Here is a 23,729-nt window from a genome sequence, read left to right as displayed (position 1 = left end):
CCTCTCTCTCCCTTTGAAATAAATCAGTGTTTCATTTGCCTTTCAAAAAAATGCTAATAAATTACAAGAAATGACAATACAATTGAATGAAGTCCTAATCTGAAGAAACCTAGAGGACAGACCCAGAATTCTGTTAAATCCTAGAGGATCCTTATAAACGCTTAAAGGTCTCCACTTAATAATACTTTTCCTGGGTCTCAGCCAATTTAGTAAAAAACGTATATTTTGTACTAATTAGAAATCATTTAGCTGGCAGCAAAAGCACTAACCAAGGCAACAGCTAGAGCTTATGGGACATGGACTCTACAGGCACCATATAATTATCACAAATTTATTGAGATGAGCTGTTTCCTAACTTCTTCCAGCATAGCTTACACAAAGAGCATTTGTTCAATATGAAACCTAGAAATACGCACAGAACAATTGGAATGTTTAGGGTTTTAAACTTGGGTTGGAAGGGTTTGCCCTGTTGTAGCCTGCAAAAGGCTGGAAGAGATTAGATACATATTTTAACAGTTCTTTCACTGTCATAGGCTTGCATTTAGCTTTTAATAAAGGTTTTACGCAATTGAGGTATAGAAATGCTTTAAAAAGTAATAACAAAACATTCTATGATGATTGTTTCCCTGTAGTGTTGCAACTCATTTGGATCAAAGTGATGTCAGCCTATAGTGTCAGAAAGTGAAAAAATTTGGTTATCATAAGCAATGCCAGAGATTTCACTGATCAAGAGAAAAAATGTCCATGCAGCCAAAAAGGAACGCGAGGCAGTGTTCCATGCCTTAATATCTTGCTTTAACTATTCCAGTTTACACGTGACTTTCATCCCTGCAAGACTACTGCACTATAGAAATTGTCTTCTGATAATCAGTTTCAGCATTTGTCTGAGTCCTGTGTCTTGTTGCATTGTATTTTTCCACTAAACACATCCATGTTCCTCTACCATGTGTTTCGCTCCAACTTTTTCTCATATCTTTTCACACTTGTATAAAAGAATTGTTGCTGTTCTGTGAAATAAAGTATAAAAAATGAATGGACTGAACAAAGACATCATTACCTATAGAACTGGGACCAACATCACAAACTGCATAGCAAGCAGAATTACATTATTCTCAAGAATAAGGTGACAAGTAGTGAAAAGCATGAAGTGAGTGATGAAATCTGTCAGACAGAAGGCATGCAGTGTGAAAAAGTGAACTATGGCCTCAGGAAGTAAAACTTAGGATGTTGCCTGTGTACTGAGAAAGAAAAAAAATTGCAATTTTTTACAAAAATTTTTTACAAAATCCCCCCTTCTTTTGGCTTGCCTGTGCCTAATGATTAAAGAACAATCAAACAGAGTTGTCCAGGATGGCAAAGAAACGCAGTACGGACCCCAGATTAATCTCTCAGAAAGCACAAGGGAAGTATGCATGCTGTCGGTGCTGACTGCCCAGAAACAACATACACCAACATTAAAGATAGGGAGCATCTGACACTGAGATGAAGAGGTTGCTTAGATGAGGAAGTAAGCAACGCAGCAAATACTAATTCAAACGACACCCATTTTTGCAGATAGTATGCCACTTCTGTATACTACAGTGATTCCTAAAGCATCACTGCCTTGCCCTCTCGATTCTCATCTGCAGCACTGTTTGCCTCCTTGCGGGCTGTGTGCGAGACACAGCCCTGCAAGAAAGACAGCATCCTTCAGATGTCCTGGGCCCTCCGTGCTCTGGCACCTGCTCTGGCCTCTTTTTTGAGTGTTTCTTGCAGAAAGCCAGTTACCATGTCTTCTGCTATTGACACTGCTGCTCTGAAGCGTATGATAGGGAATCATCCAGGTGGCTATGCTGGCAACTGGCAGCAACAGCACCCCTCAGTACCCATTATACCATTAGTTTTAAATCGATCTTTTTGTGTGGTTTCTAATCTGACAATATTCACAGCACAGTGTTGTTCTTGAGATGCCTGTTATGGTATATGGCAATATATGTGATGCATGATATGGCATTTCACATGTTTTGACTGCTACAAATAGTTGCTTTCTAACTGCTTTTTGGATTAATGTAATAGAATGATTGTATTTTTTCAAGTTTGGTTATGCAATAAATATTTGTATCTTTTGAGAAAATGAGGAATTTTATATAGTTGCTTTAATAGATTAGAAATGTAGCCCTTTTAAAGAACTAAATTATCATGCATTAGAAATGTAAGACATAGATAAGGTTGTTTTAAAATAATATTTAATGCATGTTTTTAATTCATGAAAAAATCTGAAAAGCCAGAAAAACAGATCACAAAACGTTCCCATCCTCAATCTCAGTTAAAAAATTCCACTGATTTTATTAATTTCATAGCTTAATTGAGAGCTACTTATATTGTTCAAATAGTTATAACCACAGTTAAGATGGGAGTTCATTGTCTTGAGTGCCGCAGAAAAACATGGACAGTAAACAATTTTAGTTTCTTGAAAACATGCATTATATGTCAGAAGTAATTAAACTTCACCTCTTTGTCAAGAGAACTCTTGATTGTATCCCCACTTGCAACACTTATCCCCACAATAAACATAAAAGGCAATATTAAAAATGGCATTTTCTGCAGCATCTATAGTGCACAGTCTTGCAGTGTGACCAGACCCCAGTTAGGAATGCTGCCAATGGTCATCTTCCATAATAATATTGTGATACTACTAGTGGGCCTGCATTTGACATATGAATTGACACAACTGAAAGAGAAGTCAAACTGCTTTCAGAAATAACCAAAAACCTTTACAATTTGCAGGAAAAAACAGTCCGGTATGTACTTTTAGGCTATCTACTGTATTTTAAAATAGTTTTAAGATTAATTGCTTTACTGTATAAATTTGAACTAGAGTTAGTACAAAACCACATTGTGTCGTGCTTAATGAACTGCTCTGATTTGCGTTAAGTGTAGTCAAGCAGGACTGCCGCAGCCAACATGCAACTGATCCAAAGTCCACAAAGTCACTGTGAGGCAGTAGATGCTCAATGACTTGAAAATCACTGAGTGAAAGAAATGGTGCTTAAATATAGTACCTTCTAGAAAACAGTCTTTATTTTCTAAATCTATGTCAAGAGTTGTAACACAAACCCTGACCTGCCTAAGTCTTCTTAAATCAGTACGTGCTAAAATATGCACTTTAGTAAAAGATAACAACGTAATCAGTTATTTATGAATATTTGAATCATTTAAACTACTGGCTGGACAGCGTAACTCATTAAAGCCTTTACAAAAATCTGTAATTAGGCTGGTTTTGGTCTAAATTCACAAATAGAGTTTACCAATTTGAAAGTGGGAAAATATACAACTAGAAAATTTTACAAATTTTCAAAATTATTACATTTTCCCCAACATGTCTGCCAAATTATTTGTTGATTTTATTGGATGAATTTATTTCTAAATATTTGCTTTGAAAAATCAGAAACTACAATCATAAAAAACCACCCTTTACTTCAGTGTCATTTCAGCTAGAATGCTTCAGCATCATAATGCTCTAATTTATTCCTCCACTTTTCTGCTCATTTTTTATGAAGTTGAAGCATTTCCTGACCGAGCAATGCTGTCAAATTAGTTTTAAATCTTGCCATTCTCTGTTCTCTCCTTGAGTGTATGAAAAGAGGAAAAAAATAATTAGTAAATATAAAAAGCGCAGAAGTTCTAAGTTTTGTCACATGAACTGAAATGAGTACAGAACTGAAATATTAATTTATTCTGATTGTCACCTTTAAATAGGTAATGACGGTAAGATATAGTGCCCTAAGGGTATCTGCTGGGAAGCGCACATGATGCGCATTCTCATTGCTCGCTAGATGGCAACATTGCTCTGCTGAAATACAGCTGTGAGGCCATCGGCATCTGCCCTGCAAAATTTGACTCTCACCCTGGTAGGAGGGATATTAAACTAAGGCTTAGAAAAGGACGTGAGGGAACATTACACAGGACTACAGTCACAAAAACGTCATTTCTGCTTCACTGTGTGGTGGGTCTTGTAAAGGGAACATCAACACAGACGTTAATGTCACCTTAGGTACAGGTTTTAGAGAGTTTATTGCATTTTGAGTCTGATGGTCTCTGCAGTGTCCCTTCAAATAACATCTAATTGATCAATACACATTCAGTAAGCTGTCCATTAACACTCGATTTGGCACAGGGAACAAATCTGGAGATACAGAGAAGGGAGTTGAATACTACTACTACTACTAATAAAAAATGCTTATCACTTTGGAGAAGTGCTTTTGCAACCTGCAACAAGGCACAGCACCCTTTTTAAAGACATCAGTCTAATTCCGGTATATATGTTGCATATGCAATATATAGTGCTGTGGACATCTATGAACAGTACAGGTGGAAGAATAAACTAAATTCTTCTAAAGTTATTGGATAGACTTCTACCTAAAGGAGTAAAATGTGGGATTGGCTTTCAAATACATCCTCAGCAGAGAAGCTTAGAATGTTTCCAGGTGAAGATCTCTCAGGGTGGGATAGTGAAAGAACTAAATGCTAAGCTCTTGCTTGTATGATATTACAGCAGTGGAAATTCATTAACTTTACAGTGTATAAAGTTGTTCACTGTAGGTCCTGAGATGAATGTACAAAGCCTGCTAAACTAAGGCTTAAATATGCAGTGTGTTATTTGTGGTTACCAAGGGTTTTTTTCTTTTATATACCCATCCTGAGCCAGTCTTTAGAACGTTTTGAAGGTTTTGCTTTACTGCCATTTTCCAAACAATGGGTCACAGTCAAAAAAGCTTTGCATTATGGTGGATTTGTTGAGTATGGCAGGTAATGCCTCCTCCAGTTCTCACCATGTGGCTGCCCACCGTAAGATACACACAGCAGAGCAGGGTCAGAGGGGCTGGGGAAAGGGAAGATCAAGACTGATTCTACCAACCTTACTTACTATTTGATTTTAATTTTGGTAGAAACGTAAGCTTTCCAAGCCACTGAGTACCTTCAAGCAGTGCTGAGGTTGAAGAAATGCCATGTAAATACACATAAACAACACTTTTTTCTGTAATTATAGAGGCTGAGTTATGTGAACTCCTGTATGCTGCAGTGGTGCCTTATTGACCACCTAAATTCATGCAGCTATAGGGCACTCTTCAATTTGACCTGAAGTGAACCCTTAACCAATCTATTTTCTCCACAACAGTGTTTGCTAATAATTTGTTTCACATCTTTAAGAAATCATAGGCTGGTAATCTCAAATGCAGTCAAGGCAGGGAAGCCTTTCCATTAACTTTTACAGACCAAGATATAAGCCACATATTTTGTGAGGAAAATGCAATGCTCAGCTCACTGAGAGATAATATTATGCACATATATTTAAACAAGAAGGTCTTTAATTTGACCGAGTCTAAAAATAAGCTTTTAACACCTGCTAATTTAAAATCACACTGGGGCGCAAGCATTTATGTCCCTCTGTGGGGCTACCAGGGTGAAGAAATGGAGCTCCCTCCTCCCTTCAGGATTTCCCATGCACCAGCTGACCTCAGCAACTCCCTCTGTGAGGGGAAAGCCCTTCTACAAATGACCAAATTCTCGCTTTTGACACAATGAGCAGACTTCACCTCATGGTTTGAGCTCCCACTGTAGCATGAGGAATTTCTGCCTTCCCAGATGTGCAGACAGCACAGTGGTCAGGGAGAAACAGGACCAGGCTGCAGGGTCCCTGGCAGCGTGCACCCTCAAGCCGTGGGTATGTCCCATGGTGGCAGCATCGCTGGCTGATGGGACATGCCTGGGTCATGCAACCCATGGACAACAGGACAGGTAGAGAAAGAGCCTGCCCAAATCATCTGGTCACCACATCTGACCTACTTTGTCCTCTGCCCACCCAGCTACAAATCCTGATCAAGTCTCCGATAAGGTGCCTTGAGTTAAGGAGAAAACCACCTCCATTAAAAGGAAAAGGACCTGGCTTGCAAATGCAGCTACCGCCAAGCTGAGGCTCCGCTCCGCTATGCTTTTTAACAATCTTTGGACTGATTTCTTTATGCTTTGAGTTTCTTTTTGTAACAGGATCTGGAATACTGACCAGGGCTGAGCCTAAGGCACAGTTCTGCCGGATGGGCAACTACCTGATTTTATCCAGCTTTTCACCATTGCAAGCTCTGGCAGTTGCATGATAAATTTGTGTCTGTTTCTGAAACAGCTTTCTTGTACTTAGCCCTCTCTTCCACAGGAGACATTACTTACCCTGCTTCTTACAATGTTCAGATAATGTGCAGTTGTACCCTGGACTATTCAGCTTAATTGGAGAAACATACTAGTACTAAATACGTGTGAAAGAACCCTATATAATTTGTCAGCAGCTGTTTCTCCTACACCTATTTCCTGGTACAGCATTTAGAGATTCTAATAAGCATGCAATGCAGGATAATCTATTATTTTGCTTGCTGTGCCACTGTAATACTATGTGTTAGAAACATTTACTATGTAAAAATTTTGAATTCCAAAATGGTTAAGTTGAACAATTTCCATTTCCACTACAAAGTCTACTGTAGATGAAGGTATGTATGTTCAGGAAAAAGAGCACTTTCACATTCAAATTAAAGCACAGAACTGTTGAAGATCAAAGTGGGCCCGACTATTACGATTCTTTTTGGTGGAATTAGAAAATTAACTTGTGAAGAAAAGAATGTAAATGATGTGTAAATTATGTCATAGAGTATCTTGGAAAATTTTATTTTTATAACTGAATCAAATGGACAGGTAAATGAAGACTTGTTATTTGGATTTTTAAGGGAACCTTACTGTTGGGTAGCAAGCAAAAAGTAAATAAAGTAATTTATGCAATTGTAGCAAGTTGTTTAGTCAGGTGCAGCAGGGACATTGTTAGAACTTGTTTTACAAGCATTTAACATTTTCATTAATAATCTGAAAGAGGGTTCACAGCATGCTAGTTAAATGAAGAGAATTCTAAACTGAAAATAGTCACAAAGCATCAATGAGGACTGAGACATAATGTAATAGAATCAAAAAAGTTAGAAAAATGAGAAAGAGAAAATAAGATTCGAACTTGGAAATGTGTGTCAGAGACATCTTAACAGCAGCTGCCCTATACAGGAGATGAGTGAGAAACAAGCAAAGCAGTACACTGAAGGAATAAGCGAACTGGATATTGGTCAGCATGTAATGCAGAAGCTGTGGAGGCTACCTTGATTCTGGACTGCCTGTGGAGAATTCTGTCCCTTGGAGAGCTTACAGCAACTTTTAGGTGCTCAAGGATGGAAGGAAACTCATACATTCATTTATGAGGAAAAAATTAAGAGGGTTACACTGGAGATCACGTAAGTGGCAACTGAGGTTGTGCTTAAAAAAATACATATATTTGAAGAATATAAAGACCTGAAGTCTGAAACTGAGTCTGGAAATTTGAATCTCATAGAAAGTCTTCAGTGAGGAAAAAACTAACATGATCTGGGATACATAAAGCAATTGTTCAGTGTATCACTAGACAAGGTAGTATAAAGAAATTCCAATTAGGCATGAGGATCAATGCAGTATACGTTTTCCATGTCCTATGTATTCTCTATGATTTCATCTAACAGTTACAGCAGTAACTTCTATTTAACGTGAGTTGAGCTTATTCCTAAATCTTGCTGGAGTAAGATACAATGCTGCAATGAAATTTAAGCACACTGTAATATGAAATCAGTGCATCCCAGAGCTTTGACTGCACGACTGCAGCTTTACAGATGGTCCAGCAACCCACTGCAGCATTAAGAGGCATTTTCTTCTTGTCGTTTAACACTGAAAATATTCACCTGTGCACTAACCACAGCATTTTATGGCGCATCTCTACAATTTTTCCAGTTGTGTCAGCTCATTTGTTACGTTATCTCTCACTAATACCCTTACCTCGCTGCTGTAGGTGCCACAAATAACATACAGCAGCACTTGGGTAAAATCCTAGCAATTTAAAAGCACCAGTTCCAATTTCAAAAGGAAGAGAGGTAAATCCCAGTACCTGAATTTTACTGTCAGCTCAGAGACAGTCCGTTTGCTATGTGCTGCTCCCTGTGCTCTGGGGTTTTCCCAGCTTTGTGTGCTCCAGAAGGGGAACACTGACCAGATGACACAAAGGATGAAAGACTAGGAAAAGTGGGGTGGGTTTAGCGCTGCCTTGTTTAGGGTTAGGAGAGCAAAAAACTGTGTGAAAATTTAAGAAAGATGCATTATTTCTAAGTGATCCTGCAAGAGACAGAAGTTCAAAGGTTGTCTAAAGCTCCACGAATCAAAAGATCCCATTGACTTCAGTGGGATTCCTTAGCCACCAACATTACAGTCCTGTGGCCATATTCTCTCTTTGCACTCAATTCTGTAACTGAGCACAAACCCTAATTCATGGACTATCAGAATTGTTGTATTTCATTCTGGTACCTCCTCTGAGTGTCTCTGGAACACTTCCCTTTCATACAGCATGCTGCAGGGAAACAGCTCCTATGACTGACTGAATTGCCTCACCTGGTTTGGAGTATTGTGAACTACTGTTGCGGGACTGAGGTTTGCACAAGCCAAGTGTGAGTAATATTCATATGGCCACAAAGGCCAAGAGGGAAGATGGAGCAGTTGTTCCTCACTACTCCTCCATACTGCTATGCTGTGGGTGTAGGACTTTACTGGGCAGCAGCCTAAGCCAAATGTGATAACCAAACATGTCCCACTAAACAAAGTGGCAGAAAAGCGTAACTTTGTCCTGTGCAGTTTGCAGCTAAAGCACACAATTTGTTACACTGCTTCTTGCACGTGAGCATCCATGGGTAGAAAACATGCTACAGGTTCTAGCCACACCCTCATTTTTTTAACTGACAGTAATGACTACGTATGCACTTCCTGCAATGTATGTTGAGTGCATGCCACATCTCCAGGGCTCTCGGCAGGTCTGAGTACACACACATATATATACATCCATGAGGCAGCAAGGCCAGGCCAGAACAACAGATGTGTTTTATGATGTGACACTAATTAATTTGTCTGGGTGCTCTTGAATATAATCTTTTTTTTTCCTTCTCCTTTCTTTTTAATGAAATTCCATTAATGAAGTGTTACTGTTTGATTATATTCTCAACCACAACTGACTCAGCATATTTCAGTTAAGGTGGGAGGTACCTAATTACTATGCCGATCTTCTTTCATGCTATTCTTTTAGAACAGAAGCAATACTTCTAGTTGCACTGGAGAGGTATGACTAGAGGCATTAGATGAACAGAAATCTTCCTTAGAGAAGAACCACCATTAGCCATTGTCTTTCAAACCATCTCATCTCACAGACGGGTCTCTTTGCTACTTTTGCAAGAAGAAATCAAGGGATGGGTTCTCCAAGGCATTCAGGCAGAGGAACAGAACTATCCGTGCAACTACATTCAGAGTTTGTGCACCTCATGAATTCAGTGAACTCTCTCTGCATGGACATCAACACACCAGAAGTAGCGAGTTGGCGGTTTTTGACAATAAATACCCTAAAATTAGCTGCCATGGGAGTTCTGCGTGTTGACAAGAAAACAGATGGCTGGCTGAAGAGATCATTTAACCCTGCTAGTAATGACCTCATTTGAAACAAGCTCCCCACTACTAATTATCATTGGTTCTGATTGATTCATCATCTGTTTTGATGCTCCTATTTCATAAACAGAACATGAACTGCCGAGTTTAAGAAACCGCGTAATTTGCAGATTTTGGTAAAAACTTCATCGATATTGTGTCAATTACTGCCAAAATGATTTTCTTTCCCTTACTCCCTGTAGGTGTATGCACATATACACACGTGTGAGCACGTGATTATTGTGCACCTGTACATGGAATGCCTATATAATATTTTAATAAAGACAGTATTGAAATCTAGCTTATATATATATACACATTACACTAGAGGAGTAAGAATTTTCCTTACCTATTTCACTCATGGATATCCCCGGAGCTAATTGCCCATTGTTGAAAGAGCTATAGGTAAACAAGTTTGGTACAGAGGTGAGGTCATAGATAGGTTCCTGCTTTATCTGTTTGATTCCAGTCATGTCTAACCCAGACTGGTCTGGGGAAGGTTGGGCAGAATCCACGTTATAATAACCCTCAGACTTTGGCAGGTCGATGATGTGCCCATTTGAGTAGGTGCTGCCAGTTTCATTATTCAGGTTGCTCAAGCCATTGCTGATGCTGTTGCTGTAAACCCTGGCGAGGGCTTCTGCCTCACCGCTCTGCTGCTGCCGTTGTTCCTGCAGTCGCTGCTGGTGCTTCTGCACTTCAGCATACAAGCTATCCCTCTGCTTTTTGGACATTCTTCCAAACTTCACAGCTGAAAAGCAAAGCATAATGTGAACCACTGTCATCTTTCACTTCTTCTTGATTCCCCTCAACCCCACCTCTCTTTTGATATTTACTTTCAGTGTTACTTTTGCTGTGGAAACTTGTCTTTTTCTGTAGAAATGAGAGAGGATGCAAAGCTTTACATCATATGCATCTCATAAAGGAAAAAGTATTGTGTGCTTGGATTTACAAAGTGATGACAATGGCTCCAATTTGACAGGAGGACCTCAGTTAAGCAAGAATGTTAAAAAGACCATGCATCCTTTTCTATCTCTGTGTTCACTGAACAACAACCCAGAGCCATATTAAATGTACAGTCTGTAGATTCATATCCCATACGATTTACCAACTTTCCACAAACCTTTAAACAGTGCACTAACAGGATTAGTACTCTGGGTGAACACAAGCCCTAAAGCCTTATTATCACATCCTTTCAACAGGGTGTTATCTTCACACTTAAAAAAAAAATAAATATCTTACAGGTTAGAGTTTGAACCAAGAAGAAAATAACAGATTTGAAGGTAAACAGCACAACTGAATGTCATCTTTTCCACAGAGGAAAGTCTCAGGGATTTACACAATCAATTTACATAATCTCCACGCACAAATCCATGCATTCCTTCTGATGAGAAAGGGAGGAAAACATCAGAGTGCAAACCACTCTCCCCAGGAACAGAGTTCATTACATTGAGATTGAAATTTTAAAAAACGACAGGCTGATTGCTGTGGCAATAGGAGTAGTAAATCCACAGCCTGTATATACAGTGGGTCATAGCTGATTATCTCCACACACTCCTGCCCCCTCATCTCTCTATAAATTCTGACTTTCCACTGGGCTGGATCTTGGGATCTCAGAGCAGAGGTAGCTGTTTATGGCACTCTAAAACAAATGAGGGATACATTCAGCAGAATTTATCAGAGCACAGATAAGAGGACATTGGTCTGGAAATACTGATTTCTACATATTATGAGATGCATTTTCCAATACTGTGTATTTCCAGTCCATCTGCAATTGGGATCAGTTCAGAGTCATTCCATTTATTATAACAGGATGGGCTTGGCTCTCATTTTTGCTACCCCGTATTTCAGCTATAGCCCTCAAGAAGAGTCTGAGCTTACATATGTGGATGAATGTGAAAATCTTCAGTCAGGAGAAAGAACAGCAAAGGAAGAGTGCAATACAAAAAGGCAGTGTCAGAACACCAACGAGCTGGCAGCCTTTTCAATTTATTAACACTTTTTTACACTAAGGGTTTTTTCTTGTTGCCAACCTCAGTTTACTTTCAGCCCTTCACATAGGCTGCAAACTACCTCACACAAACACAACCTGGACCTGGAATCAGTCCACAGTGCATTGCATACCCTTATGGACAATATACAATGACTGTGTTTCAAAAAATGCAACTGTGTATTTTCTTCAAATTTAGGGCCTCAGTAATAAAAACAAACACCCACTGTTTATTCTCATTATATATTCATTAATTGGATTCTCCAGCTGCTGTCAATTAGCATCCTGCCTCTGCATGATAAAAATGGATCTGTTACATGGCTGAGAGGTAAAAATCACATTCAATTTCTCTGGTAAAAAGATCCATACAGCCTATTTAAAACCTACAAGAGCTCTTAATATCATTAAGTATAAACACCCTTACATAAACAATGAGAGAAGAAAGTGATGCTGTCAGAAGAATCACTCCCTTTGTCTGTATGCAGTGGTCCCTGAATTACAGATTGGGAAGACAGTGCTGTCAGTCACACTAAAATGCCCCTGTAATACCTCAAATCATCGGAATATATTACTTTTGGGAGGAAAGCAGTTACTATTAAATTACTGAAATGTTTCTACTTTAATCTCCTCTGGGAAGAATTGGGAGCTAAAGCATCAAGTAAGCTGCATGCTAGAACCAAAGAGAATTCATGGATTAAAGGCTAGACTGCAAGACTCCTCCCAGAGGGTGGGACTGGTGAGCAGGCTGTTTCACTAAGACAGGAGACACACAGAGGTAGGAAAAGACCTATCACAATCTAAATTTAAAACGAGTTTATAATGTGTGGACCGTCTAAAGAAATAACTCTTTGAATAACTCTCCGTTAATGACTGTTGATTTCAAGCGATACATCTTGTGTAAACTTTCTAATACAGAAAACTTCCAGCAGGCAATCGAAATTAATATAACCTGCCTTGAAAAATAGTTCTTCTCATACTTCCTGACCATTAGAAATATGCCTATGAGATGGAAACCCCCAGCATGAGCAGTGGTGGCTGGGGCAGGTCTGCTCTGGACAGAACACAGCTTGTCACAGCACAGCTTGTAAAGTGTACCAGAGCTCTGCCAGGACCAAAGGATCCTGCTGTTGGATACACTGTGGAGCTTTCCTCTGGCCTGTTGTCCCTTTTCAGTGCTAAACTATGAAACGTTTCTCCTATAGACCCAGACAGGGACAGGGGCAATGTACAAGTAAAAGAAATAGGATTTTTGGCAATGCAAAATATGTGGTCAAGTGCTCTGAGTAAAACAAACAGAAAGCCCTAATGCTATCAAGGTGTAAATTTCTTCTTAACTGCCTATTTACTGTCATAGACCTTTAGAGATCTCAAGGAAAGGGATGCGTTACCACATCAATATTTAATATTAAGATAAATATAATTTAGAGGTTATCTAAACTAGAATATAAATTCATGTCTCCAGAGGTGACCTTTTTGTGCTTTTGATCAGAACCACACATTTCACTTCTGACTCTTTCTGCTCCAAACTAATACTTTTCTCCATTTTGTGATTTGCCCACCCTCTCCATGAAAACAGCCTCCTTTGTTAACTGGATGACAAAGATCTCTCTCTCACAGTGCATGCATTACAAAGCAAGGAGCTTCTCCTCTCTTTTCCAGAAATCTACAGGGAGTTTAAGTCAGCAGTGAAGAATTGTTTCAAAGGGTTTAGGAGTGAAGCAGGAACCTGACTCCTTACCATCTCGAGACATTCCCAGGGCAAGACATTTCTGCAGTCGGCAGTGTTGGCAACGATTTCTGTTGGTTCTGTCAATTAAACAGTTTCTCTGCCTTGGGCAGGAGTAGGAGGCATTGTTCTGCTGACTCCTCCGAAAGAATCCCTAGAGGCAAGAAAGCAAGAGAGACAGAGTATTACCATGTGCATATACATGCACGCATGCGCGCGCGCACACACACACACACACAGAACCACGCAACTGACTCTGATAAACTCTTTTTTAGTGCAATGCTGCTTATGCTATGGCCTTGCAGATGTGTTGGCCTTGTATAGTGAAATTAATGAACATTTACTTATAATGAGAATTGTGCTTTATTCTGTAAAGAATGTAATTCTACTTCATTAAAAAGCAAACAATAATGTTACAGAATGCATTCTTGTTGTGAAATAATTAACATGTATCATCTAACGCTTGCTCCTAATAGACGAAAAGCTTGTCAGCATTTGTAAACAGATGACTGAGAAGTACTTGCTCTATTTTCTTCCTTTAATGAAAGAGACTGGTAATAACCAGCACTGGCTATGCATAGCATTAGAAGCTGAAGTCTGCTGTTCAATTTAACCGGGCAAATGTTGATCTGATCTGGAGGGATCATACACTTCAGGAGTGAAAAGTAATTCAAATTCAGGCACCACAAAAGCACTAGGATTTGATGACTGTATCAAGTAAAGCCAACACACAAAGGGGAAAGCAACACCTTCAGACACTGCCATGAGAAAGTAATGACATTTTCCATTTCAGTGGAATATAACATTATCCATTTTATCTATGTAAAAATTTCTAGATATTCTATCTCTTAGAAGGTTTCTTTTCTGGCCAGTTGTGGGTTGTTTGGCTAAAGATCAAAGAGCTAAAGGAGCATATTAACCCATACCTAAGGCCTTACGAGCTCCCAGCTGCTGTGAACGACACCAAGATACTCTTATGGTAGAAGTGACATGAAATGGCAGAGGTGACAAGAGGAATGAAACTAGGGGGTGAGGACTAAAGAGATAAAGAGAAAGAGAAGGCATTTAATGATATTCTTGTCTTTCCTGTAAAATAAAGGACAGAAGGAACAGCAAGTTCAGACAAAGAGGAACAAAAAAGAGCAGTTTCTTGACCACTTTGGCATCTTTAAATGCAGGCATCTGCAGGGTTGTGTGGAGGGAAAGCTGAAGGATAGCCTAGCCACCGCAGGAAGCTGTGAGGAGGAAAAGGGCACAAAGCATCATTACTGAAGCTACCCTAGTCACCATAAGTGATGCCAAAGTGGTTGTATCTTTCTGGGCTGGTTTGCAAACAGCTCTGAATGGAGCCAGAAAGCAAGAAGTGACTTCATTTTTCAGGCAAAGCCAGTGTTATCTCTTCACAGGCTGACAGACAGTAATACCAAGCAATGGAAATCATGACAGACTTGTTTTGAGGGAACAAGAGTGAGGAAGCAATAAGGTGACAGCGTCACAGGGCTAAATTCGCTTGCTACAGGTAGTGCTTGAATTCTCATTCAAGTCCTGGTGAACCTGATGAGGATGGTGTGGGGTGTCAGAAAGAACAGGTGACAGGTGTGGTGTCCCACCAAGGACACCCGGCAGTGCTAGTTCCTGAGGTCAAGCATAAAGAGACTCACTTCATCTAGCCTGTGCTAGATGTGGTTTTATTATAATTTTTTTAAATACATTATGGTATACCTAAAAACTAACCTAAGTTTAGTGATTTGCACCTTTGAGAACATGGATGTCCTTTAAGCGGAACTCTCAGAAAAATCTGGTGGGGACTTATCTGATTCTGGTTGAGCAATATTTTCCTGAAACTGTGGAGGTGAGTTTAATTTAAGGATAAATGAATGCTAATTGCAGATACTTCTATTCTATTTGCTGAACTTTACAGCCAATTTTGTTTCTGACATGGGAAAAGATTTTCTGTTTAAAGGTTTAGATTTTAGCAGCTCCCTTGTGGATATGGATTTGAGAGAACAAATTAACTAAATAACATTAAAAAAAACCACATAACCATCTAGCATTGACTGTGCCTTATCCTCTAGTGCTGTTTTTTCCTGTTAAGGCTGATCTCATCTCAGAAGAATTTGTTTGTTCCTTCTTTACTCCTCTTATGAAAAAATCAAGGGTTACATAATAAAATTAACCTATAGTAGGTAATTTATCTTTCCAAGCAGACTTTTGTAGTCTCTAAATGTTGTCTTACAAAGTACAGACAAACCTTTCATTTAATTTTTAGAGGATCTTTATATAATATTGGCTATATTTACTGAGAATAATTCCATTTGGGACTAGGAGGATGCAGTTCATTACTGCCATGCTACGAACTTTAAGACAGGTTTCCCAGTATTTCCAGCACTGACAATAAGTCTTTCTGCATCTTGAACAAGTCACTTTATCCATCACTGAAAGTCTGAGAAGGGAAACGGTCACGTGAACTACTGTCTAAATAATGACAGAGTGGTAGCAAGTACTTTGCTCTGGGGGTGGGCTAGAGAGATGATAAAAGGCTTCTCAGCAAAAGAAGGAGCCACAGAGAAGATGGGATGGAACCTTGTCTTCAGGTTTCAGCCTTTCAGTGACGACAGTGTTAGAGACATCATTTTCTTCAGTGGCTCTAGCAGGTTACTCAGTGTATGCAGACATGCACAGGAAACAGCAGTAATATTTATGATGCCCCTTAGGCAGTTATAATATGCATTTGCAGTGCATAGCTAAAGTAGGGGCACAAAGTTAAAGGATTTCCTGTCCCTTGAAGACTGTAGCACCACTAATGGTGGTACAATCCTTGGATGCTGTGTCCTGAGATGCTGTGGCTGCCTGGTGCCTGGCTCAGTATGTGTGCATGCTTATAGAGTGGTTCTCGCCTCTTTCTTCCACATACAGTCTCCCTTTTAATTAATTCAGGTTTCTCACACTTTCAGACAAAAGGAGCCAGAAATTACCAGTTATTAGTATGTGGGCTGAGGAAACAGTTATCTACTTGCTGGGCAACGAAGAGCAGAGTCTCCCTTCTGGAGACACTTAACTTAAAAGAGAGATTTGACACACTGAGGTGCCTCCCATTGGACCTGATGTGAAAACACACCTTTTTTTGTAACAGGCTCACAAAACAAGATTAGACTAATTGATCTCATACTGCAATACTGGCACAAAAGCAATAGGGTTAAAACTGTCGTAAGTGGAAGAGAAGCTCTTTATCTCAATAAGCAGTCTATACACAGAGCTGAGGGGTATCATCTCCTCTTGAGGCACACACAAAAGCCAGCATTAACCCTAATCACATCTACAGGAGACTTTACCCCTAACTGCTCTGTGGGCACTGAGTACTAAGACAAGATGCTGGGTTTTTTGCTTAAAGCATTTTCCTTTTGTAGCTTTTGTGTCCATTTTGAAGTATCAGATCAATTAGTCTAATCTTGTTTCATGTGATCATCATAAAAAGAAGCTTGTTTCTAGTCCAGTGTCACAGTAATACAGTGACACATTGTGGGTTTTTCCGTTTACAATTGTTAAAGTTTCTGAAAGAAATCTGATCTTTGACAATCTATTGCTTCTCAAGGTGTTGGCATTAAAAGCTTTCTTCTAGGAATGGGTGCACCCAAATTTTCAGATGTTGTAAAATTTTGTAAAACATTAAGTAAATACAGACTGGCCATTTCACTCTACAAACATGCACCCACTTTCAAATGTACCAGTTTGTGTGCTTCCACATAGAAGAAATCAGAGAGGCTACCTCTCCATCTTTGCAATTTCGCATTTACAGTCAGAGCTGAAGTACCAACATGTAGTATGAAACTCTGGTTTTTCACAAGTAATGATGTACTTCCTTAGATAATAAAATCACAGAGTATTTTTGAAGTTGAAAACTGAAGCCTTTCTTCTCTTGGCTTGGGGTCTGATTTGTGTTATTTGAATTAAAGCCTGGAATAATATGTTAATATGACTAAGCAGCATAGAAGGGTTATTTCCTTCTTTTTCCTTAACTTCCAGTTCCCAGCAATTGCCCTGTGCTGGAGCCTATAAGGAAGAAGACAAAGGATCCTTTTAGACTACTCACAATGTAAGACTTTTATTTTTTCTTTTGGAGATTACAATTTGGTCTGCAGAGAATATAAAGGGGATAAAATAGGACCAAACTGTCACCTGTAAGCTTTTAAGAGGTTGAACTGAGATACCGCGCCAACTTTTAATGCTACACAGTTGTGTAGGAAACAAGATAAGAAATCCTTCTCTCAAGCTGATTCAAGGTAGAACAGGTGTGACTTACAGTTGCCAGCCTCTGTATCAGCACTTACACTGTTTTGGATGTGACTGATTCATGTTTTAAACAAGGAGGTAACTGTAAAGACTATTTGATGAAAAGGAAAGCAACTAGTAAAATTAGGCATGAAATGTATCTCTATCAGCAGCTGGCTTTACAGCCTTTGGCACAACTTGCTTGAAAGCGTGTAAGAGTATATTATTGTACAGAGATGCCTGAGGCTAATGCAGATGCTGATGACTGTGCTGTATTAAAATCTCATACCTTGCAGCCTTCACATGTGATGACTCCATAGTGTATTCCAGAGGACTTATCACCACAGATTTTGCATGGTATCACTTCAATTTGTGCTGAAAAAGAAAACAAGAGAAATATTTTGAGTACATAATTCTATTTCAGGTCTGTCTTTCTCAAATGGAGATCTTAAATACTGGAGCTAGACAGCAGATAACCTGCTCACCCCCTAACAATAAAAGACTGCTTTCTTTTGTACTGCATGTTTCTGAATGCTTTGATTTAGCAAGTTTTAATTGCTTCACGTTATGTAGTTTCTACCACACCCCACAAAACTCACCAACAATTTAAGATATCTCATGATTAGCAAGTTTTTCCTCATATTCTCCTTTTTTGCTTTTTACTGGTTAGTTCCATCATCATTATTGCTAGTAACAGTCATTAGGGGTCCTAAATAATTCTCTAGATCATTCATGCTTACACATTTCACACATTCACAACTTTTCACTTTGCTGAGGCAGAATTACATGGTATGTTTTGATGCATTTTTCAAAGCAGTTGAGGTGATGAAGTTTTCACATCCTTCAGATTATGGCTTCAAAATACACAAAAATACCAATTCCACTGGCAGAGATGGGCTTGCAAATGATTGCTTAACTTCTCCTCTTCACGCTACTTGTTTCAGCACCAGATTATGCACAGGCAAGGCCCACAGACTGAGTTTAAGTAGCCAGTGGCTGGGTGCTGGGAGAGGCAGGTACTATCTGAAAATGTTTGAGTATCGATATGCTTCAGATCCTTTTATAAAATTAATGGTCATTTACTTCAGAGAAGGAGAACATATTTCACTATCTTCCATATCTTTTTTAATTTTTTTTTTTATTTTTGCTAACACAGCTGTTTGGTTCCCTGAAATCCTTTGAATACTGTGTGTGTTTCCTTTGACAATACTGTAAGAGCACACGGTATGAAGCGTAGGGGAAGACTGTGCCTTTATTGTAGCCAGACGTGTTGCAAGAAATAGAAAACCTATACTCATTCTCTTTCATTGTTTTCTTATGTGGGATGCACGTCTCTCTGCAACTCTCCCGCCACTTGGAAGCAGCAACATACTTGGTAAGGATCAGTGCTCCTGGCAGGTATCCTGCCTTCGTGCTCAGGGCAACAATAGCAGCAGTTCTCTGCAACATGTCACTCATCAAGTACTTGGGTAGCAAAGCTGAGAGCTTGTGTAGTAGAGCTACTCTGAGCACAAGGATTGCTAACTGTTAGTACTTTAACTGGACACATTCAACTCCAAAATTGATTAGGAGATAGGGAAACAAGATTATTGTCTCATTCTAAGAAAAGCATCCCATTTCAAACATGTGGGCAGCAGAAAACGTTATAAATGCTGAAGAAAAATAAGCACTTAAAAATGACTGCACGTTGTAAGTAAGCACTAAGCACACTTGTATGGTGGACGCGGTGACAATGTAAAGGTGTATTCTGGATTTTGCCCTGTTTCCACCTACGGTTGCCATTTACCACTCTTAGCAGAAACCAGGAGTCTCTTACGAGTTACCTTCCTACCACCATGTGGTTAAACAGCCAAAACTCAAACTGTGTCCTGCAGAGCCATCACACTTCCCACTGAAGGGTGCATTGCATCCCCTATTCCCCTAGCCCCCTACTTAGGGTAGAAGCTTAGCAGGGTAAACTCCACAAGGTGAATTCTAGCAGGCCCTCTTCTCTGGCAAGTCAAGTAACTATTTCCTTGGGACATGGTATTCCAAAGAAACCAGGGAAGAAGGACATTCATGGATGGCTAAAGAGTTCCCACTGTGAGCTCAGGTTCCTGAGATACTGTCTCTGATCAAGCAGATGTTTAGGCAAGGCTTAGGCAAGCAAACCATCTTTTATACTGCTTGTAATCCAGGAGGGATATAATTAATTTTATTGTAGGAAATAGCAATTTCTTGTTAATATGTTCTGGATGGAGACAACCCAGAACCAAAACCTGGCCTGTCTTTGTACTTAAGAAAGTTCATATCTAGAAATAAAATCTCCCGTGCCATCCACAATTTCTGGATTAGCTTCTGTATCCATTTTGGTTTTGTGAACTAGGTGGTGGTAGTTTCTTTCCCTTCTTAAGAAACTAATACTCATTAGCCATCCTGGCATGACAGATGCATAAAAAAGAAGGCAATTCCTTACAGAAAAGCATCTGCAGTTCCTTGGCAATTTTGCCAGGTTGATCCTGCTCAAAAATTCCTATGCCTTATCCCCACTGAGATAATTAAAACATTTGAACATGCACCCCCAGGTATTGCTGCTTGAGAGGCTAGTTTGAGTAATTGCTCACACGTCTCTGCTCAAGAGTCATGTGGAGGGAGCAAGCTTAGCTCTGGGACCACATGCTGCTTTGTGCTGACAAGTCACAAAGACATATGTCAATGTCAGAGGCAGGAACTACAGTGGGAATGTGAGGACATCTTCAGGAAAAGACAAGACAAAGGAAGTAAAAAAAAAAACCCACCCAAATAATATGAAGGTACTTTTAATGTGACTTGCATATATAGTTTGTACTGTGATAGGAACAGACAGAAGAATTGATCCTGTGGCACTCGTTGCATTTAGCACAGTACTTGTTACTGTGAGTGATCAATAATTCCATGTATGACGTGCAATTACAAGCACTGTGCTCATGGTAAATATTTGTGGTCACTAAATGCTAAGGCTCCATGTTTCAATTAATATTAAATAAATACTTGCAACTTGCAACTCACCAGTTAATTTAAACCCTTATTCAAAGCTAACCGTTCTATAAATTAGTAAACACAGGATGTCTAGGAAATTGCTACCATGGCTCCTTAGACAGCTCACAGAAAAGGCAGCATCTTTAGGACACAGAAGGCATTTGAAGAAGTTTGGAAAAACAGACTCTGCTACTGTCTCCTAGGCATTTCATTTTGCTCATAAGACAGCACAACAATTTAAGGATTCACAACAGAAAACTTGAGTCATTAATTGTACAGGCCAGATGAAAAAGAAGCCACTGTATTCCCAGAAACCTCTTGAATTACTGTAATTAACACCCAGTGTACCAGGTTTCTTTTGCAGATTTAATGATTGTCAGAGCTACTACACCTTTTTCACACTGTATCTTTGTTCAGCCACCCATAATTTTATGTTTTTCTTCTTACATTCTCCTTTTAGACCAACAGTTTAGGGACTTATATATCCTATCTCTCTTTACAGCTATTCTAAAATAAGCAGCCAGCTTTTGAATTCCTTACAAGTACAAAACCCATTGATTCAGAACCACTTCCTGAATATTGAGGCAAAAATGGAATGAACCAATAGTGGAGCTGCCACAGTGATAACTTTCGGCAGCACAGGAACAGAACTTCTTTTCTCCCAGTGTAATAAACATGAGGAAGGAATAACAGCAAAACTACTTACCTCCACTTTGAAAGTCCTTCCCCTTGCCTTTTTACCTATAAACTTTAATAATGTGAATAAGAATAATGGTTCCTGCCTCTTTTCAAGCAATAACACAGGTCTCAGCTGTCCATCTGTCAAATTTTTCAATAAGCACATTCAGTTTTCATCCTGTCCCGACATGTATCACTCAATAAACCTGGAAAACTCAATCACTGCAAAACCACCATCACCCTGATGTCTAACAAAACATTTATAATGTTTCAATGCATGCTGCATTGTGATTGCTCGTTATCACTAACTGTAACTTCTGTCGTCAGTACCACAGTGTCATCCCATCTCTCTGTGGTATTAACCTCTTATTTTATACTTAAGTTTTAAAGTTCTTTAGGTCTGGGAACTGCCTCTAGTTTTATATGGCAACCTACAAATTAGAATGCTGCAATGGAAATTAATTAATTCTACATGACTAGTAATAATAATCCACAGATGCTGGGTTTAACACCTGGAACCTAATTCATTCTCTCAGGACAACAGGAAGAAGGGTGGAATTCTATTAATGAATCGAATACAAAATCATCTCACACATTTGAAATGAACACTTGAATAAAAACAAATATGTACTTAAAACCATCCTCAAACCAAGCATTAGCTGTTTTCTCAAATGCTGCCCCAAGAGAAATAAAGGATACACTAAGCTGTTCTTTTTCTCTCTCTTTTTTTTTACCAGCAAAAATTAACTCATGGGCACAATATTCATTATCCTAAATGTAGGGAAATAGTCAGGTTTCAAGTTTTGTTATATTGGTGAAATTAGGAATAAATCTGGAAGGAGATACACAGTTTGCTGAATTCTTCTTGAAACAAAGGTAAGAGTCAACAAAGCAGCTAATATATCCGTTGTGTATTTGTGAGGACTGCCACTCACATGTATATGTTGTCTAACAAGAAAAAAGCAAAGCTCACATTTTGTGTAATCTCAGTTTAACATCTGAGGAACTTCATTTGGGAGAGACAGGAATATAATTCCCAGATCTGTAGCTTTGGTTCCAACAGGAAAAAAAGACTCCAGCTTTCAACATTTAGTTCTTGATCAAAAGAGGATACTAATGCATGCTGGGCATGAACTTTGAAGAGGAAGTCCTCTCTCTAATTTGTTGATCCAGGAGGGATTGCACTTGGAAACATCAAGGCTAATGAGAGAACTGACAGCAAAAAAAGCAGCTCTTCCACCTTCCAAGAATTCCCATCATCCTTAAGCTGGAGTTCTTTGAAAAATACTAGTAGATTGGCCCAGTTCACTTTCATGTTTGTATCCCTAAGTGATTTCAAATTAAGTATATTCAGCAATTTTATCTTGTTGCCAACTCTGGTTGTTTTTTTTCCTTGGTTTTTTTTTTTTTTTTTCTTCTTTTTCTTTTGACCTCTGTGAGTAAGACAGGTTTTTTTCCTTGCATGTTATCATCAATAGAGGTTTCCACTATAAGTTAGGCTGCCAACTAGATCTTGGTATCCCCTTTGCCACTGGATTAGATATTCTGTGGCTTCACAGCAAGACTTCAGGTGCTTTGCATTAGTATTTAATAATCTGAAAATATACAGCTGAGGATACTAGTTATGTTTTCAGCCTCTGTCATACCTCATGCAGTGAAAACTACATGGTTAGCAATATCTCAGCAAGCTAATTAATGCCAGTTAATGTTAATTAATGTGTCTGTAGATACATTTCCTGTCAGCCATACCCCAAATGAGCCATTAGAATAAGCAGATATGATGGAATTCACCCAGGAAAAGAACGCTTTCATAAAATCTTAACGTTTTTGCACAGTGATACACACGAGTCTGATTGTGAGTCTGGACCCTGGACTAAGTTAGAGCCACAAAGCCTGTCAGGTCTGCTTTGCTCGGAGCCCTTTCTGTATGTGCAGCTAGACTGGTGATTCTCAAATATTCCAGTTCTACAGCTCATGTGCAGAGATGTACAAATTCCCCAGAAGCAGTTGTTCTTGTATATCTATATGTCTTGCTCGGCACACACAGTAGGTTTGATCTGTACATGATCTTTAAAAACTTGTTACGAATTTCAAGGTAAGTGGTAGTCCTAGAAGTAGGATATTGAGAAATCTGATCCATCATTGCTTGAAATAGCAGAGTGATAGATTACTGCTAAAAAGATTGTTTTGCCCATAAATCCATGCAATTGTCAGGTCTGATTTCTTTCATAGTCTTGCACTCAGCCGAAGGTTTTTTAGCTTATAATCAATGTCACTTGGAAGGTTTTTTTCGTGACACATTTTCTTTTCCCCTTCCTCTTTTATGATTTTCTTGGGGGGTGGGAAGAAAAAAGCACTGAATTGTACATCACTCTTACAGATCAACTCTGCCCTTTATTGCACGGCTGTTCTAAAGACTGTTGGAAAAGAACCTTTTAAAATCTGATTTTTTGATGAAAAGTCTTTATGTAGTTACCCAGTGCATCCTTATTGGGTGCACTTAAAATTTACTTTTTA

General features: G+C 39.1%; 1 protein-coding gene across 1 annotated transcript in view; it reads right to left on the bottom strand.

The window, feature by feature from the left end:
• RORB (RAR related orphan receptor B) overlaps nucleotides 1-23,729 on the bottom strand; it is a 145,704-nt gene that overhangs the window by 26,206 nt on the left and 95,769 nt on the right. The window contains exons 2-4 of the mRNA XM_040580623.1: nucleotides 17,827-17,912; nucleotides 13,281-13,422; nucleotides 9,902-10,303 (exon numbers count right to left, since the gene is read on the bottom strand). Coding sequence (XP_040436557.1) covers nucleotides 9,902-10,303; nucleotides 13,281-13,422; nucleotides 17,827-17,912 — 630 coding nt within the window. The remainder of the gene's footprint in view (nucleotides 1-9,901; nucleotides 10,304-13,280; nucleotides 13,423-17,826; nucleotides 17,913-23,729) is intronic.

This window comes from Falco naumanni, chromosome Z, assembly GCF_017639655.2.
Source record: "Falco naumanni isolate bFalNau1 chromosome Z, bFalNau1.pat, whole genome shotgun sequence".
In the NCBI taxonomy this organism is placed as follows: Eukaryota; Metazoa; Chordata; class Aves; order Falconiformes; family Falconidae; genus Falco; species Falco naumanni.
Note: the sequence above shows the minus strand (reverse complement) of the source record. Positions and strands in the feature narration are given on the sequence as shown.